The sequence below is a fragment of the Pseudorasbora parva genome, chromosome 9 (genome assembly GCF_024679245.1).
Source record: "Pseudorasbora parva isolate DD20220531a chromosome 9, ASM2467924v1, whole genome shotgun sequence".
Classification (NCBI taxonomy): domain Eukaryota; kingdom Metazoa; phylum Chordata; class Actinopteri; order Cypriniformes; family Gobionidae; genus Pseudorasbora; species Pseudorasbora parva.
The window spans coordinates 16,792,517-16,810,220 of NC_090180.1; the positions used below are offsets into that span (position 1 = coordinate 16,792,517).

The 17,704-nt window shown below is 38.2% G+C and overlaps 1 protein-coding gene across 10 annotated transcripts in view; it reads left to right on the plus strand.

Moving 5' to 3' along the window:
• kmt2cb (lysine (K)-specific methyltransferase 2Cb) overlaps positions 1–17,704 on the plus strand; it is a 142,407-nt gene that overhangs the window by 12,118 nt on the left and 112,585 nt on the right. For all 10 annotated transcript variants that reach the window (XM_067454132.1, XM_067454135.1, XM_067454134.1 and 7 more), the window contains exon 3: positions 12,462–12,550. In XM_067454132.1, coding sequence (XP_067310233.1) covers positions 12,462–12,550 — 89 coding nt within the window. The remainder of the gene's footprint in view (positions 1–12,461; positions 12,551–17,704) is intronic.

Genomic DNA, 17,704 nt, shown 5'->3' on the forward strand with positions numbered 1-17,704 from the left:
TGTAACCTCTGGGGTGAAATCCCTCCCGTTTGTCAGCGTTCAGCCTTGTTAACTGTCTGGTATAGGAAGTCATTTGCAGGGAGGAGTCATTTTTGGCATGGGACAGACTGCGATTTCTCTCTCCAGTGGCACTGGTAATTACCCATCCATCCCTCACACCCACCCCTTACGCCAGCCCTAGAGAGGGGCTGGCTTCCCTTTCAACTCTGCTTGCTGTACCTCCTCCGTCTTCAAACTGTGAGACTTTAATTTGAATGCCTAACAATTATCACCCTGATGAAGTGATACATAGATCAGACAAGAGAAGCCCCTCGGGAATGGATCTTCACTGCGCATTTGTGGGGCGGATGTGTAGAAACGCAAATAGATGTTTGGCTGTAGATGGATGCAGGCTTGTTAGTTGGTTCTCAACTGGTTAATCGTGAACCAGAATGGGTCCCAGGTCTGTTTTGTTAGGGTCACTGACAATAAGGGGAAATGATTATGTTACACCATATGTATATGTTAAAGGACTGGAATGTATGTGAATTGAGGATTAGATATTTAATTTCTTGGAATTTAGGGATGACTGACAAACAGCCATTGAAACAGTTATGACCTGTTCACACCAAGATGAATATTACATGCAAAAATTTGGTGTGATAAACACTTTAATCGGAATGAAGGCATCTGTTCAGACTGATAAAAACATTTGCATGACGTCAGACCTCACTTCTTTTCCATCACATTGTGAAAAAAACTGGCCAACCAGTAGAATATGTGCTTTTGGTCACATGCCAAAAGCATTCAAAATATATCCTTAAAATTAAAATATTACATCCATATAAAAATAAACACTTATTGACAGGGCTATAGGAAATTATTAGCATGTGGTTAAATGACAGCGTCATACAAAATTTAATCACTAAAGAATGAACAACACTCTACAAGTTCATGACCACAAAAAATTAAGCAACATGACCAAAAGGAAGTGTCAAACTAGAGGGTTCTAGTTGTTTTGTTTAGTTTCTTGTTTTTTTAGGAGAGTGCAATAAAGCCTAAAGAACTACTGGTCACAGTTTACCCTAAATGCTGGAAGGGCATATCTTCAGCTAAATTAACCATGTAACCATTTATCACCAATTCCGATATCAATAGTACCAGAAATTAAATTTATTTCGGTGCTTATTGTACATCTTGTTGTTGTTCATGTAGCTATCATGTTGTTTTGAACACATTACATGTATGTACAACCATCATGGGGTTTACATGATTAATGTGACTTATTTAAATAACTAGATTTTGGATATAATACCTGATTTACCTTCCCCCTCAGTCAGTAAATTTGGTCATGGTTTGGTTTTTATAATTAACATCATCTGATATCAACATCTGAATGTGTACATTTGAAAGACTTGATTTTTGATTGCATGTAACTTAGTTATAAGCTGATTTTATATATTTAGTTAAATCTCATGTTAACGTGTCTAACTCATTTTCCACATCATTTTTCATATTTATATAAAATAAATAATATTTTACTTTTTGTTTGAAGCACTTTACTTTTGTGATTCCCATTAATGTCTGTGCTGAGTCTTATTTTATTTTCATAACTGTAATGCATTCATTTTATGTAAAATATAATTTTGAAGTAAAATAATTCTATCTACACACACGTTAGTTTTTTGTGAATTGTGGAGACTTTCCATAGGCGTAATGGATTTTACACTGTACAAACTGAACATTCTGTCCCCCTACACTGCCCCTGCCCCTAAACCTACCCATTACAGGAAACATTCAGCTTTTTTAAATTTTCAAAAAAACATAATTTAGTATGTTTATAAACACAGCTGGGACAGCTGGCTGGTCCCAACAATGTAGGTGATCCCAGGTTTTCATTACATTGTACACACATATACACACACACACACACACACACACACACACACACGCACACATACATATGTGGCATGACATATCGATGCTTATAAACGTCTCCTGAGTCATTATAATGGTAGAACAAATTAAAAGTAATAAAATAGTAGTTCTCAAAATGCTGACTAATTACTGAAAAATACCCTTTTTGTGTATGACTTTTTTTTTTGAAGATTTATAAGATACCATTATAAGATTATATATTATAAAGTACAGAACCACAGCTATGGTATTTGAGGCTCTGGGGCAGGCTTTTGCTGTGGGCCAGAGAGGGGTTTCTTCTCTGTAAAATCACTGGGGGACCCCTAAAGTTGGGGGCCCCTAGAATTGCCCCCGCCTTTTAAGCGGCGCCTCAGTGACTGCCCTGTTAAAATATACCTTGAGATTTCAGTCTCTCTATTCAAATAAATAAATAGTAGCTGTACTTGCATGGCTGGAAATAGCTGCCCGGGGTCGTAACCAAGATGGCCACCAAAAGAACTGCCTTCCTGTTGAAGGATTTTGATGTCTCGCAGAGAAGCTTTACTGTTACTGTAAACACAAAGAGGAACTAACTGAATGTATGTGCTAACAGTTTCTAAATGTTATAGGGAAGCTCCATAGACACATATATAACCAGGCTCACATTTCACTCATCTGTGTATTGTAGCTGGCAATATAAACAACATCTGAGAAAGTGGTGGTGCCGATTTCAAATTAATTTCTGCAATGTGATTTGTACGGAAATGTATGCTTTTTATAAACAAAATAAACATGAAAGTCCACCCAGGGCATTACCAGGAAAGTCCAGATTAGGCAAATTAGTCCGGTGATGTAACTTAGGACTGCGCGTGACTGCTCCTCTAAGGTAGTGACGGACAGTAATCATTTTTGCGCGACACTATAGCCACGTCTACTTGCACACTTTTTTTGTCATTACGATTGAAAGATTTAGTGGACTGTTTACATGAGACGTTATCTAAACCGATCTGGTGTTTACATGTGATGACTTTCAATCGCAATCATTTTGTGACATACAGTTTGTCTGCCGCATCAAAAATGTCAACGCTGTTTTCTGCACCAGCTGGAATGTGTTATTTGTAGCCATAGCAACTCTTAACGGCCACCAGGACTAATACAGTATTATATAAGCTATTTATTTGTTTAAAGTGTAATAATCATCTCAGAAAAAAATGTATTCTCCTGTCAGGCGCAGTTAAAGTAAAAACTGCCTGGGGCAATATACGCTGTGTCATTATTCCAACATTTTCTTCATAACTTACGAAATAAAAAGTTTACCCCTCAGAAAAATGAACTTTCCTCGTGCTGTCACGTCATGTAAGAACGCACACGTAAAAGTAATCGGGTCAGGTCGTTTACATGGTGAAAAATAGACTGTAAAAAAATTAATAACGAGTATGGAAGAGATTCAAGCTGTGCTGCTTTTGCTGGTTATGCATAGGTTTACTAAAGAGGTAAATAACAATGACAGAAAAGAGCAGTAGCATATTCAGAAAGCTTGTAAAGGTAGATTTAAAATGACAATGTATATTATTATCAGCTATTACGGACATTGAACGTGAGATGGCTGAGACGAACGCGCGCCATCAGACAGACAGCAAGACTGATATTTACTGAACGCAGAACGAACCTTGCAAAAGACTTTTAAAAATGCTGGTTAAAATAAAATGCAAGGTGAGCTAAACCAATCAGCATGTTCAGCGCCCAACTCCCGCCCTCGAAAGTTCCTGAACTTTGAAAAAGTACTACCTTGCGAGCAGGGCCGTTTGGAGGGGGGAAATATTTACCCGGAACTTCATTTAGACCCTGGTTCCTGTGGTCAAAACACACCCCAAAGTTCCTGGTTTCTGGGTAAAGTTCCTGCAGTGGAAACGTGGCAATTGTTAATGATGTGGAACTGCTGTTTACGGAAGGTCTTTCCCTTTAAATTGTATGGGATGTACATATGCGTTCTCAATGCATGTATGGTACACTCTTGGGGAGGGAAAGGGGGCAAGCCAAAAATGGCTAAATATTTAGTGGTCTTTTAATAGCCCCTTAACCATTTAATCACAATTCACTGGTCAGGAAATTAGTAAAAATTGCATAAACACCGTAGATAAAGTAATTCAATATCCTGCCCCAACCATTCAATATCCTGCCCCAACCTTGCAGACAGCTTTTTACTGGAAGAAGTTGTTCCACTCAATATTAGTGGCTTCACTCGGTTTATGAGTATTTGAGTTTAAAGGGATGGTAAAACACGATTTCACTTTTCTAACTTTAGCTAGCGTGTAATGTTGCTGTTTGAGCGTAAACAACATCTGCAAAGTTACAAAGATCAAAGTTTAAAGCAAAGGGAGATATTTGCTGGTAGGGAACTACAGACATATCCTTCAGAGTTGCTGACATCACTAACCTCAATATTTACATAAACCTCTCCTCTGATAATATGAAATAAGGGGGTGAGGCCTATTTTTATTGCTGTGGAGAAGAGTAGGCTGGAGTGCACCAGACAGTTAGCCAATCACAACACAGCTGGGCCAGCGAACCAATCAGAGCCCATTGCGTATTTTTGAGGGACGGCTTCATAAACCAGGAAACCATCAGACCGTTTTTATAATGAGGGACAGAGCAGTGTAGAATAAAGGTAAAATATATGAAAAGTAATGCAATTTTTTTTTTAAACAAAGCATGACCACGTTACAGTGCAGCCCACAAAAACAATCCGGCCTTCGAAAGAATGTTTTACCGCCCCTTTAAAGGTGTCGTGATCTGGCTTTTTTTGTTTTTTTATACTGTTGTCTGAGGTCACCTAATGATGTTAGTGTGGTTTTTACATTTAAAAACATCATAACTAATAACTAATAGGCTATTTTCTACACTGGTTTTGAGGCTGTCTTCTGAACGCTGGGTTTTGATGGGCGTGCCGCACTGGATACTTGGAAGTAAACGCCCACGGCTAGGATTAAATAAGATTTGCATATTTAATGAGCTTCAGCTCCGCTGTCATATCTAGCCCCAGTCAGTTCAGTTCACATGAGGGAGAGATTATTTTGAAAGCGGCAACTGCAACTTGTCTTTATCAAACAAACACAATGATTTATTTCTCATACACCAGCGATTGTTTTAGATGACCCGTACCCGCACAATCGGTCGATATTGAGGCCCAGATCAAGAAAGAATTTCTGCCGACGGACGAACGTTTTGGTCTGGTACAGCCCCGGGACTAGTACTATTACATATAAAAAAGACATTTTACTCACATAAGTGTTGCACCATTCCTGTCGGATCCAATATAGAAGGCACAGCATTGTGTCTGCAAATCCAGCACTTGAGACTTGTCCACAAACGATTCCGTGGTGAAATGAAGCGAACACATGTACACAGTTCCACGTGAGCTGGAACTTCATTAATAATAAATGAAGTATCACACATTCCTAATATTATGATCCGAAGGATCTTCTTCCACATTGTTATTGCTGCTGGCTAGTGATCCAAACAGCTCCATGAGTCGGTGGGTGGGGCTACTAAGGGTGCTTTCACATCTCTAGTTCGGTTCATTTTGTCCGAACCAAGGGCAAACAATTATGCATTGTTGCATTTTTCAGCTTTTTTGGTTCCTTTTCACACCACACTGATTGCTTTGGTCCGAACCAGTTGAAACGAACCAAAACGCAAGCACGTGACAACATCCACATCACTCATTGACCATGGCGTATTTCCTAAACTGCTTTTCGATTGGTCAGAATTTACGTGTGGAAAAATTCCAACAGAAGAGGCAAAGACAGCAAACTATAATAACACTATGGAGAGACGACTGCGCGGGCCAGTTTTGTCCCTGGCAATAATCTACTACACTGTGTGTATTTACTACAGTATGCAAATATATTTCTATAATGAAGTGCGGATGCGACGTGAAAACAACGTTCTAATGCACTGCAGACGGCGACCGCGCATCGCTTGTCACTTCAAGAGGAGGCGTGCATCAATTATCAACTCTTGACATGCTCATCTTCCGACAATATTGCCAACGATCTATCAGGAAATAATATCATGCACACAATGTCAGCACAGCTAACTACGGCAGCTGTTTCAGTCCAAAAATGATCAGTACTTTTGCAGTTGGTTCTGTTCGAGGTCGGATTACGTTCTCACCACAAACGAACCGCCCCAGAGTTCGTTTGGAATCGTACCGAGACCACCTCTTCAAGTAGGTCTCGGTACGTTTGTTTGGTCCGCTTTTGGTGCGCACCCGAGCGCGATTGCTGCTTTCAGACCTGACCAAACAAACCGCACCAAAGAGGGAAACGAACTCTAGTACGATTCAAACAAACTAAATGAGGCAGGTGTGAAAGCACCCTAAGTTAAGCGTTCTGTAGAGGTGTGTTTCGTCGTGCGATGACATAAGGATGAAGCACACGATCGTTTTCTGGGCCTGGTGTCTATGAAAGCTTTTCTTTAAAAAGAAAGATTTCAGCTCTGAAACTTACAGGATAATCTTATATTATCACGACTTTTTATATATCAAAAGCTCAAGGGAAAGTTGATTTCTCAATTCATCACCCCTTTAATATCAGACCAAATATTCACTATCTGGACTCAAAGCCAAAACATGAGCCTAATAGACTTGTTCTCAAGCAACTTCTTGGTTGTCTTTGTACTTTGGACAGGAGCATCTTGTTGAAAAATAACATCTGATCATTCCTCTTTAGATAGCAGCTTTTCATTTGTGGGAAGCAAGCCATTCAGCAATATTCTTCCGTACTCCAAAGCATTAAATGACTTTTCCCAGTGAAGCAACTAAAAAGGCTCCCACACAAAGACACAGTCTCTTCCTCCAACTTCACTGTGGTAGAAATGCATTTATTATTATATTTCTCAGCAGATTTTCGAAGGCACCGCTCTGGAGAATCACCATGCAATTCATGTTTCATTGTGATTCATCAGTCCGCAACTTCCCATTTTCTGCCGCATACTTCATTCTGTCTTTGATGTTTTTCTGAGACAGCATTGGCTTTACATTTTGCTACTTTCCTGACTAATAATTTGTGGCTAAGACAATTAAAAAGCTTAGTGTTTATCCAATGTCCAGTTGGCCCATTTTCTTAGCCCAGGAGGTCTTACTGTACATCAGATACTGTCCTCTGAGTACTGCGTGTCCTGAAAGACTAGAGCGTCACGTAGCACCATGGCAACAGCTTCAGGCTGGGCTCTTTCTGAGGGCAAACTCATGTGACTGGCAGCCTGTCATGCACTTCTTTGACACCGAATCCATTGAAAGGGTGAGGTAAAAAGAGAATACTTTATTAGCTTCATGAAAGGTAATGAGATTTGCATTTCTATCTTTTCTTACTGAAAAACTGATGGTTGGATTTTACATTTTACAACCACAGCTTGAGTCAATGACATCATACAATAGGGAACAATGAGCTTTTCAAAAGACAAAACACAGAAGGCCGTTAAAATAGTGCCAGGATTAGTTATGCTTAAGTTCTCCTGATATCCCCAGTTCCAGACAAATCCTTGGTCGATCAAACCTTGGGAAATAATAATCTTTGTGTTTTAACTCATGGACCTATGCGGTTTATCAGCCAAATGCAGCTGGTGAAGTATGTTGACTTGCACCCAGAATGTATTTTTTGATTCCACTGCGCTACTTGAAAAAAATGAAACTATAAAAAAAATGTGCTAGACGAATGTGTTTGCCTGTCGCATCAGTGTCTTTTGCACTGTCTCATTTTAGAAGGCCTTCTTAAAACGTGGCACTCAAGTTTAAAAAAAAAGAGATAACTTTTAAAAAACGTTTTTTTTCCACTGACTTCCATCAATTTTTTTTAACTGCAAAAATGTGTTCTGTGTGAATGGCCCCTAAGGAAGTCTTGCTGGGGGGGTGGGGGGTTTCAAAACCCATTTTTTAAAATTTAAAACTTTTGAAAGTTATTGTACTTCCAAATGTATGAGTGGATTTTATATCTCGCAATATGACTTTATTCTTCACAGTTGCCACATTCCTCACAATAAGACTGTGCCTCTAAAATGAATTTCCTTTTCACCTGGAGCCCTCTTATTTTTCATCCCCTTCCCTCTAATCACCTGTCATATAGAGACCACTTTTCACTTTTCTGGTTGGATGGTTATTTTCCTGTAACTGGCAATACAATTTTTATATATTTAATTGTTTCTCTTTTTAATGAGAGAGAAAAGGCTAATTCATGTCAAATTTTCAAACCCCATGTGCACAAAGTTAATGAAATGCAATGATCAAAACCTGATCTGACTGGACACTGCTCGTGCGAATGAGTCATCAAGAAGATGAAACCCGGTTCAGCGCGTAATCTAGGTTTGAGTGGCGACACCAGAGCAGGGTTGTGTATCCGCCCTCAGAGCCTCTGCGTAAATGAGGAAATGTCATCTCCATGATGCTCCTCTATCGAGCGGCAGCTTTTATGAGAGGTCTTGCACCTGTTACTTCCCCCTCAGTGCATGTAAACAAATGTGCCAACACACCGATTTCACATGGCCGTCCCACCCTTGCCCTGGGGATTGCTCGGTTAGGAATCAGAGACAACTGGTACCATGTTTAACTAAAAAAAATGCATTAGTGTCTGTCCACTTTTATAACATTCTTTTTCCATATGGATCAAAAAAAGCTTCTTTAAAGCATTGGTCAAACTCAATAAGTTACACGGTGAATCACAACATTACAAAAAAGTATTTGAAAATCAGGCAAAGGTACAAGGCTTTTAACTACAATCCCATGAAGCATTGCGATTCACATAATCGTTTTGTAAAAACAATTGCGAAATCTAAAACAGTTATTACAGTGTAACTTTGCAGATTTTCGGCGCACTTTATATTATTACAATGTCGGTGGTAAATGTAAATTAACAATGTTTACTTGTTCTGGTTCATGGTCAGGCAGTTTGAAATGTTGACTACAAACATGGAAGTAGACGTGCCGGCTACCGTGCTCATCACCTCTCCAAATAATTAATACTTAAAGACTTAAGGCTATTTATTTTCAAACTTAAACATTTTATATTTTAATCTGGCCTACATGAGCTAGATATTGTTTGAATATGTCACACACTTTACAATAAGGCTCCATTATTTTACATAAGTTCATTCATTATTAGTTAACAAACTGACAATGAAAAAATACTTCTAAAGCATTTATTAATCTTAGTTAAATGTAAATTTCAACATTTAATAACGCATTATTAAAATCAAGTTGTATTGCTTAATGGACCTGAGCTAACATTAACAGTTGTATTTTTTATTTGTTTTACTGACGTTATCAAGGAATAATAACTTTGTTACATATAAAGCTATTAGCTACATTAACATTTAATCATTTCGCAGATGCTTTTATCCAAAGCGACTTACAAAAAAGGGGAGAGCAATAGAAGCAACGAAACAAACAAGGCCAACAACCTGTAAGAGCTGTAAGACGTCTCAGTTAGTTAGCACATTACACAATTATTATAATTTTTTTAATTATTTTTTTTATTTTTTGGACAAACAAACAAAAATTAATGAATAGTTAAGTGCTATTCTTTATTGGTCAGGTGCAATTGGAAGAGATGTGTCTTAAGATGTTTTTTAAAAATGGCTACAGACTCGGCAGCATGAATTGAGATCGGCAGGTCATTCCACCAGGTGGGAACGATCCAGGAAAATGTCCGTGAGAGCGATTTCATGCCTCTTTGGGATGAAACCACGAGGCGTCGCTCACTCGCAGAACGCAAGCATTTGCTCTTTGTTAATGTTAGTTAATGCATTAACTAACACTACTAGTGAGACCTTATTGTAAAGAGATAGCCTACCTATTGTTCTTTAATTCTTTTGCACTTTAATCTGTTTGAAACATTTGTTTACTTTATACATTTTTGTGTATTGCTTTATCTATTTGAATGTTCAGTTATTTTTGTCATAAGTACTTGTTATAGTATGAGAACACTTTTTTTGCAATTTATTCAATATCATAATAATAACGTACACCGTGATAAAAGCTTCAGCAATTAATCGCAACTTGAAAGTTAATGATTATATCTATGGAAACAATATATTTCAATTGTATTGCAAAATTATAAATAAAATATATATATTAACACATTTTTTAAATTATTATTATTATTATTTTTGGAGAGAACAAGAAAGACAGACATTATTTGTTGCTTCATGGTAGTCCCCTGCAATTTTTGGGTACGATTTGTTTGCTGATTGGTGGAATTTTGCCCTTATAGCCTCATGGATAATGTAGTTTTCAATTAAATATGATTATTTTAAAAGTAATTTGAAATAGTGTGATCAAATGGCTTCAACAAAAGCATATTCCATCAATTAATAACCTCCGTCTGTCTTTTAGATAAATTAGGCCGCGTGTCCACCAAAGCCTTTTTAGCCTGCTGAAAACGCTAGACGCTCTGATGAAAACGACTCGTTGTGGGCGCTTGCAAGCTTTTTGGCAGGGCAGCGTTTTTTTATTTTTTCAGTTGAGACTCTGTGTTTTATGATATACGGTATATCGGTGGAAGTGTTACTAGTATCTAATTTCACAGGTAGTTTTTTCTGTACTGATTGTATAAAAAAATACAATATGGATACAATGTTAAGTATTTGCTCTGGCTCTGGTTTTAAATTATTTTGTTCCGTTATCATGCTGCTTGTTTTCATCTGTTGTGTAGAATGTGCAGAATGTTGCAGTTGGTCAGTGTTGTATTTGTCCTGCCCCTCTTCCACTCTGATTGGGCGGCTGGTGGAAAGTGACAGTGATGAGCGCTGCATTTTACTCAAAATTGAACATTCTTCAACACTCGGTGACCAGTAAAAAACGCTGAACGCTCAGCGTTTGAGCGTGAAATACTCGCTCAGTGCCTCAATACACTCCAGGTGTTCTAAAAACGCACCGCTCCCATTGAAAACTATTGTACCTTCGCTAAGCCCCGCCATCCTTAGTTACTGTTGCTACACCTGTCAAGCTTTGCACCTGCCACGTCTATTACAGTATGTATGTGCTGGTGTCAGACATTTCCAAGGAGATAATTAGTCCGTTTTGGCGATGAACAAGACAAAAGGGACTGCAGTATGCATTCGCGGGATATATCCATGACATACTATGCAATCGATTAGAGGATAATTTCATTAAAATTGAAGTTAAAGCCTATAGTCAGCAGCCGCCTCATTCGTATGTTCATGCACAGCAGGGTAAGGGAAATTAGAAATAATAATAATAAAAATTAAAAAAACATTATAAATCAAACAGCTTATCAATAAATCGTGTAGAATAAACACATTAGCCGTGTGGAATAAAAGACATTAGCCTTACTACTTTGCAATGATTCTCCCGGTCATATTTAGCGTGCCTGCTAATGTGCTGACACGTCGTGGGTCTAATATACACCTTGGACCTGGCCAGAGATTCTGACCTGAGCCATGTATAAAAAAAACCAGTTACTGAAATACAGCCTTATAACAGAAAGTCTGTCTCTCAAACATGATGGGTTTTATTAATTTAATAAACACAGCCACTGCAACAATCCTTGTAATGAAGGTCTTAATTTGCACACAATTTGTGTGAACAAACTATGATACAAAACTAATAAATAAAGCTACAAAACAGTTCCTTTTATAATCCATATACTGCATCATATGTAATAATTTGCCTCAATCAAAAACCTCACACTGCTAAAAATGCTTTTCTTACATAGTATTTTTGTCTTGTTTCTAGTCAAAATCTAAGAAACATTTACTAGACAAGCAAAAGTAATTGTCATGTTGTGGAAAAAAATTACTCAAAATTAAGAGAGTTTTTGCTTAAAATAAGCTAAATAATCTGCCAGTGGGGTAAACCAAATAATCTTGTTTTAAGACTATTTGGCTTACCCCACTGTCAGATAATTGTGCTTATTTTAAGCAAAAACTCTCTTAATTTTGAGTAAATTTTTCCCCAAAACAAGACAATTACTTTTGCTTGTCTTGTAAATACTTCTTGTTTTATTTTATTTTAGATGTTTGGACTAGAAAAAATACAAAAAAACAAAGTAAGAAAAGCATTTTTTGCAGTGATGTTTTTTTCAGTTCGCTTAAGCAAACGTAACTTTAGCTGTTTTTTGACGACATTTAGTTGTGAATGGGGCCTCACACTGCTTGATTCACACCTGGCATTTCTTACCTTGGGTTAAATGTTTGGGGAAGAAAAAAAATTCCACCCTCCGTCCAAACTTTTAGGATAGGTATCAGATTTGCACAATCCATAGTACGCACAAGTTTGCTTCGGCATGTTTCATTAGTTCGAAAGCTTGATACCTTCCGCGCCTAGTTACGGTTGCTAAGCCACGATCGGCCTGTGGCGGTTTTCAGGTGTGGCTTAACGAAGGGTCAATTGAATACGGCAGCCAGCTGCTTGAAAAAAGCTTTGGTGGACACAGTCTTATAGTTAAAAAATGAATTTCTTTAAAGAGAATATGAATGAGTTTTTACTTCCGGTACGAACGTTGCATTCTATTCATGATCACACAGTCTTCCATGAATCTAACGTAGTAATCAATGTCTCTCTTTCTCAGGAATCGGGGGCGAGGGAAAGCTCTGGTGGAGGATGAAGACAGCACAGATGGAATGGAGACAGCAGAAACAGGAAGCACACAGGAGACAGGTAACTGCAGCCCTCTTTTCCTTTTCTTACTTTCACCTTTTTCTTCTGGCTTCCTCTCCCACTCTTTCCTTTCTTTTCTTCTCTCCTCCCCCACATATACCCTCTTTAAACTTCTTTTCCCAACACTCTGGGTTTCCTGTGTCAGTCTTTTCTTTTCAGCCGTCACATCCCCCTTCCTCAAGAGTCAGAGAGCGAGGCTGACTCTCCTCTGAGGCAGTTCCAATGATAAACAAAATCACAATGTGGAGCCCTGAATTGATTTTCTTTCCCAGCTGTGCAGTCAATCTAACTCAAACCTTGGCCGGCCGAGGAGGAGCTTTCAAGAGGCTCGGCCGTCCACACTCCTTGAGCAGGATTGATGAGATTTTCGCCCGTCTCCACATGGCTCCGCTCTCTAGCTCTAATTGAAAGGATTTGACTCCAGCCACAGCCTTTCTGCTCTGGAGTCTCCCCACCACCTCTCAAACCATGTGATTGAGGTTCGCAGCAGCCAGTGGAAGCTAATGCCCACTGAAAGCCTTTTAAAATCTCGTCTCGTGCATTTTCCCCTCATTTTCTCTGCCCTTTTTGCCAGCTTGTGGCTGGCGGCCTTCTGGTACGATGTGCATTCAGGTTCACAAGCAGCTTAAAAACTAGTTTTGGTAGTGTTTGTACCATTTAACTTTATAGGCACTTTTAAATTAGCTGTGCTTTCTGAATGCGAATAATACATCAATATCATAATTTTTCATTCTTACTCCTAACCTTTTTTTGTTTTGTTTTTCTGTGGACATAAATGATACCTCAAATTGTTTGGGTTGTTTAGGACCGTGGTTTTCAATCCTGGTCCTGGGTACCCACAGTTTTGCAAATTTTATCTCTTATCTGACACACTCACCTAACAAACGTGATAATCAGGTTAGTTAAATAGTTTTGATTTTTGTTTGATTTTGTTTTTGGTTCCTTCACACTGCCAGTTATTTCTGGAATCTGTGCGTGCGTTCACACACATCCCGTAAAAACGTGATATCACGATGTATCGTTCCACTAAGCTGGGGAACAATCTCAGCTTCAGAATCATCACTACTATGTCCCCACCCTGGGATCGACCCCGGGACGTCCTTGCGTTCATACAGAAGACATTCTAGCAATTCTGTGGCATCAATTTTCTAGGATCATCGCTCTGTGTGAAAGGGGTTTAAGGGAGACATACAAAACGTGCAGAGCGATAAGTCTCCAGGAACAGGATTGAAACCCTCTAGTTTAGGAGAAGTATGCTATTATTTATCACCTAACAAGCACTCTGAACACCCTAGCAACTGTAATACACCAAAAACTCATTGGCAAACACATAGAAACACCTAAAAAAACAGTGTTTGGGAAGATACCTTGAAACTGCAGCTTTCTAAGTTCTGGTTGAAAGTAGATAACTACTTTAAATCAACTTAAGTAAGTGAAAAATAGCACTATTGTCCTATTTGGATGGTGGTATTTTCTCATAGGGACATACGGTATTTTACAGCATTTACTGTGATTAGTCTTGAGATTTTATTGTTGTCCGATTACAAAATGTAGTTTTTCTCCCACCACATGCGTAACGATCCCAGCTGAACTGCCTAGTGTTTTTTTATTCTTTCAAAAACCAAGTTTTTAATTGAATTACCACCAAGGTGGTTATTTATTTGTCATCTAAATCCAGCGGATCTAATTTCCTATTTTTAAACAGGAGATTTAAATTTAAACATTCGGATGTTTTTTCCTATTAATAAATAAAATATGAGTTTATTTCTATTTTTTCAAGAATAACATTTTATTTACAGCAGACAATCATGCGACTGACCTCGTGAGCAGGCCATTCTGGGATCGTAGGATCACAAAACTCGCTCCTCCACTGTAAATAAATCATCCTCCGAATGCATGAGTTTTATCACTGACGTGCCGCGCAAATTTATTTTTTACAGACGTCCACATGAGAAACAATTACCGTCTGATAAGGGCTTTTGACAGCATTACATTTAAACTGCAATTATTAACTGACCATTCATTTATATATTACCAAATTTACACTACCGTTCAAAAGTTAGGGGTAGATCGGTTTTTAAATGTTTTTGAAAGATGTCTTTCCAAGGCTGCCTTTAGCCCTATTTGGACGGTATTTTTTTTCTTGTGGGGTCGTAAGGTATTTTCATCATTTACAGGGACTAGTTTGTGTTTTTATTGCCATTAGAATCCAGAATGTCAGTATTTTTCTCTCACCACCCGCGTAAAAATTCAGGTTAATTGTCTAACTGTTTTTAGACAAACACCATGGGCGTGTGGTAATTTAATTTCCGTACAAGAGACGTCAAAATTAACTGTTTATATTCTTTATTGACCACTGCGGAGCACCATATCATTGTGCTTCACTGTAATTTGGATGCATTTTGAAGATCTAGCCTACACTTTTATTACTGAAATGCTGTAAAGTATTTAAAAGAATAATCTTTCATAACCGCTCAAAAGAGAAAGAAGAAAAAACATTAAACGTCTGAAATGGGCCATTATTACGGTGTTAATTAACGTCATATACGTTAAATTAGCAGCATTATGTTTACCTCATTAAAATAAAATGTAAAATGTTTGCGAATAGTGCTTTGGTTGGAAACAAAAACAGTAATATTGTGAAATATTATTTTAATCTATTTTAAAATAATTTTAAAAAAGAACAGCAATTATTTAAAGGGCTGTAAAGTTGACTACGGGTGCTTTCACACTAGCACTTTTGGTGCGGACCCGGGTTCGATTGACGTCAGAGTTGGTTCAGTTGGATGATGTGAATGCTGTCTTCTAAACTCGGGTGCGCACCCGCGAACCGTACTCGGGTCCACTTAAAAAAGTGGTCTACGGTTCGGTTCATGTGAACGCAGCCATTCTTAAGTGCAGAAGTGAACCGCTATTAAAGACATGATTTGATAAAAATGTGTTTTGTGTGTGTTTCACTCATTTTCCCGATGAGCGTGACTGTACAAGTAGTGACAAATAGAGAGCTATAGGTCTAATTTCTACTCTTCTTCAGCATTCTTAGAGCATTTGCAGTACATTCGCGGCAGATACACGCAATTGATATTACATACTGAAGCTTTGGTAACAAAACCAACGGTTCAAAAACAAAAATATAAAAGTGGATAAGCAATGCTAATCATTTTGCCACCTTCTTGCTCGCCACCGTTACCAAGCAACTGGGGGTAAACAGCTGCTGCTTTGATGACGCAAACGCACCCCTGTTCAGACCAAGCGGCAACCTCCCGCGATCTCTCTTGAAGCCAATACGGAAGTAATGTAAACTGCAATTCATCGACTGGCCACTAGGGACGGGCTCCAGAAGGGAGCAGATTCTCATTTAGCCCCATGTTAAAATTCCCACCTTTACAGCAGAAAAAAAACATGTTTACAGCCTGGTACAAATTGTGGTTTTGGCCTATACGGCTAATTTTGACCTCATGACAACTCTGAGGGGGGTGACTTTTTTTATAACTCATTCGTTTACATCATATAAAGCCTTAAAGTTCTGCATAATTAAGGGCATGGTTACTCAGGTGGATAGCCCTTTATCCGCCGTCTATAGTCATTGCGTCACCTAAACTTCGCCCAAATCCCGCCTTTTTGCCCATTTTCTGTTATCCGAGAGTGACACGCGATGACTCGCTCTCAAGATGGCAACGCCCAGCTCGTCTCTACTTTACGCTTCAGAGCGGCTTATCGGAATCCTATGGGTGACGTCATGGAGACTAAGTCCATATTTTTTTACAGTCTATGGTTCGGACGCAAATAATATAATATGAACACAGTCCAGCAGGAGGGAGGGGGGAGCAATCGAACCAAGTGTGAAAGTTAAAAAAAGCTACAGTATAATGTGAAAAAGACCAGAAAAAAGGTATCTTGTTAACAGCTACGCAATACACATCATCTGGTGGACTTTTGTGTGCTTTTTTACTCATCTTAAACTTAAAGTAGTAATACTGTAAGGATAAAATTATTATTGTTTTTTTACGCGGTATAGGCCATTATTCGTTGTTGAATTAGTTGAACTGTCATAGTAGTTTCTTTATTCATTCTCTGAAGCCTACATGGAGCTATAATAACCAGGTGTATTGTCTTGACACTGCAGGAGAGCTGACGCTGCCTTTGAATGTCAAGTCACTTTCACCTTGAAGGTTGGAGCACTCCCTCACAGTCAATAATACGAGCTAGCATCATTAAAGGTTCTGTCAGTAACTGCTTAGCCTCCTGAACCTCAGAAATAACCTTTGTGTCAAGGTCACCACTGAAGTAAATGGCACCATAATTATAAAAGACCCTTCAAGTACCCAGAGCTACTAAAGATAATTTTTTTCTGCTTCTTGGAGGAAGCTATGGAAGCCCATTTTCGCCACTAAATAAAAAGAGTAATTGTAACTTTTTATCTCATAATTCTGACTTTTTTGCTCAAAATTGCCAGTTATTAAGTCACAATTCTGAATTTATCTCACAATTGCGAGTTATAAAGTCACAATTCTGAGATATAAACTCTCAATTTGCTTGATGTAAAGTCAGAATTCTGAAATATAAAGTCGCTATTGTATTATATAGTCTCAATTCTGACTGAGAAAAAAAGTCTGAATTGTCACTTAAATCACGCAATTGTGAGTTTATATCTCAGCATTTCTTCACTTTATAGCTCGCAATTGTGAGAGAAAAAAAGTCAGAATTCTGAGATAAAAAGCTGGAATTACTCTTTTTATTTTTTTATTAAGTGGTGGAAACAGGCTTCCATAGTAAGCTGTCAGCCTTTTAATGTTTTGTTTAAGTCCACCAAATTTTAAGTTTTCTAGAGAAAATGGATGTGATGTTTGCTTGTGAAGAACTCACTGAATGTTGCAGATGATTGCCAGGGCGTCGCTGTTTAGTTGCTAAGGTGTGAGTGCTGAGTGTTTTAGCATATTGCTATTCAGTTTGTATGGTGTTTTCAGCTTGTTGTTAATGTATATGAAGTGTTTTTAGCATGTTTTCACTGTGGCTAGGGTGTTCTGAGTATTTAACACGTATTTTGATTGTGTGTTTTTTAAGCATGTTTCTGTTTAGCTGCTAAAGTGTTTTGAGTGTTTTAGCATGTTGCTATCAGTTTACAGGGTGTTTTAAGCACATACAAGAATGTTC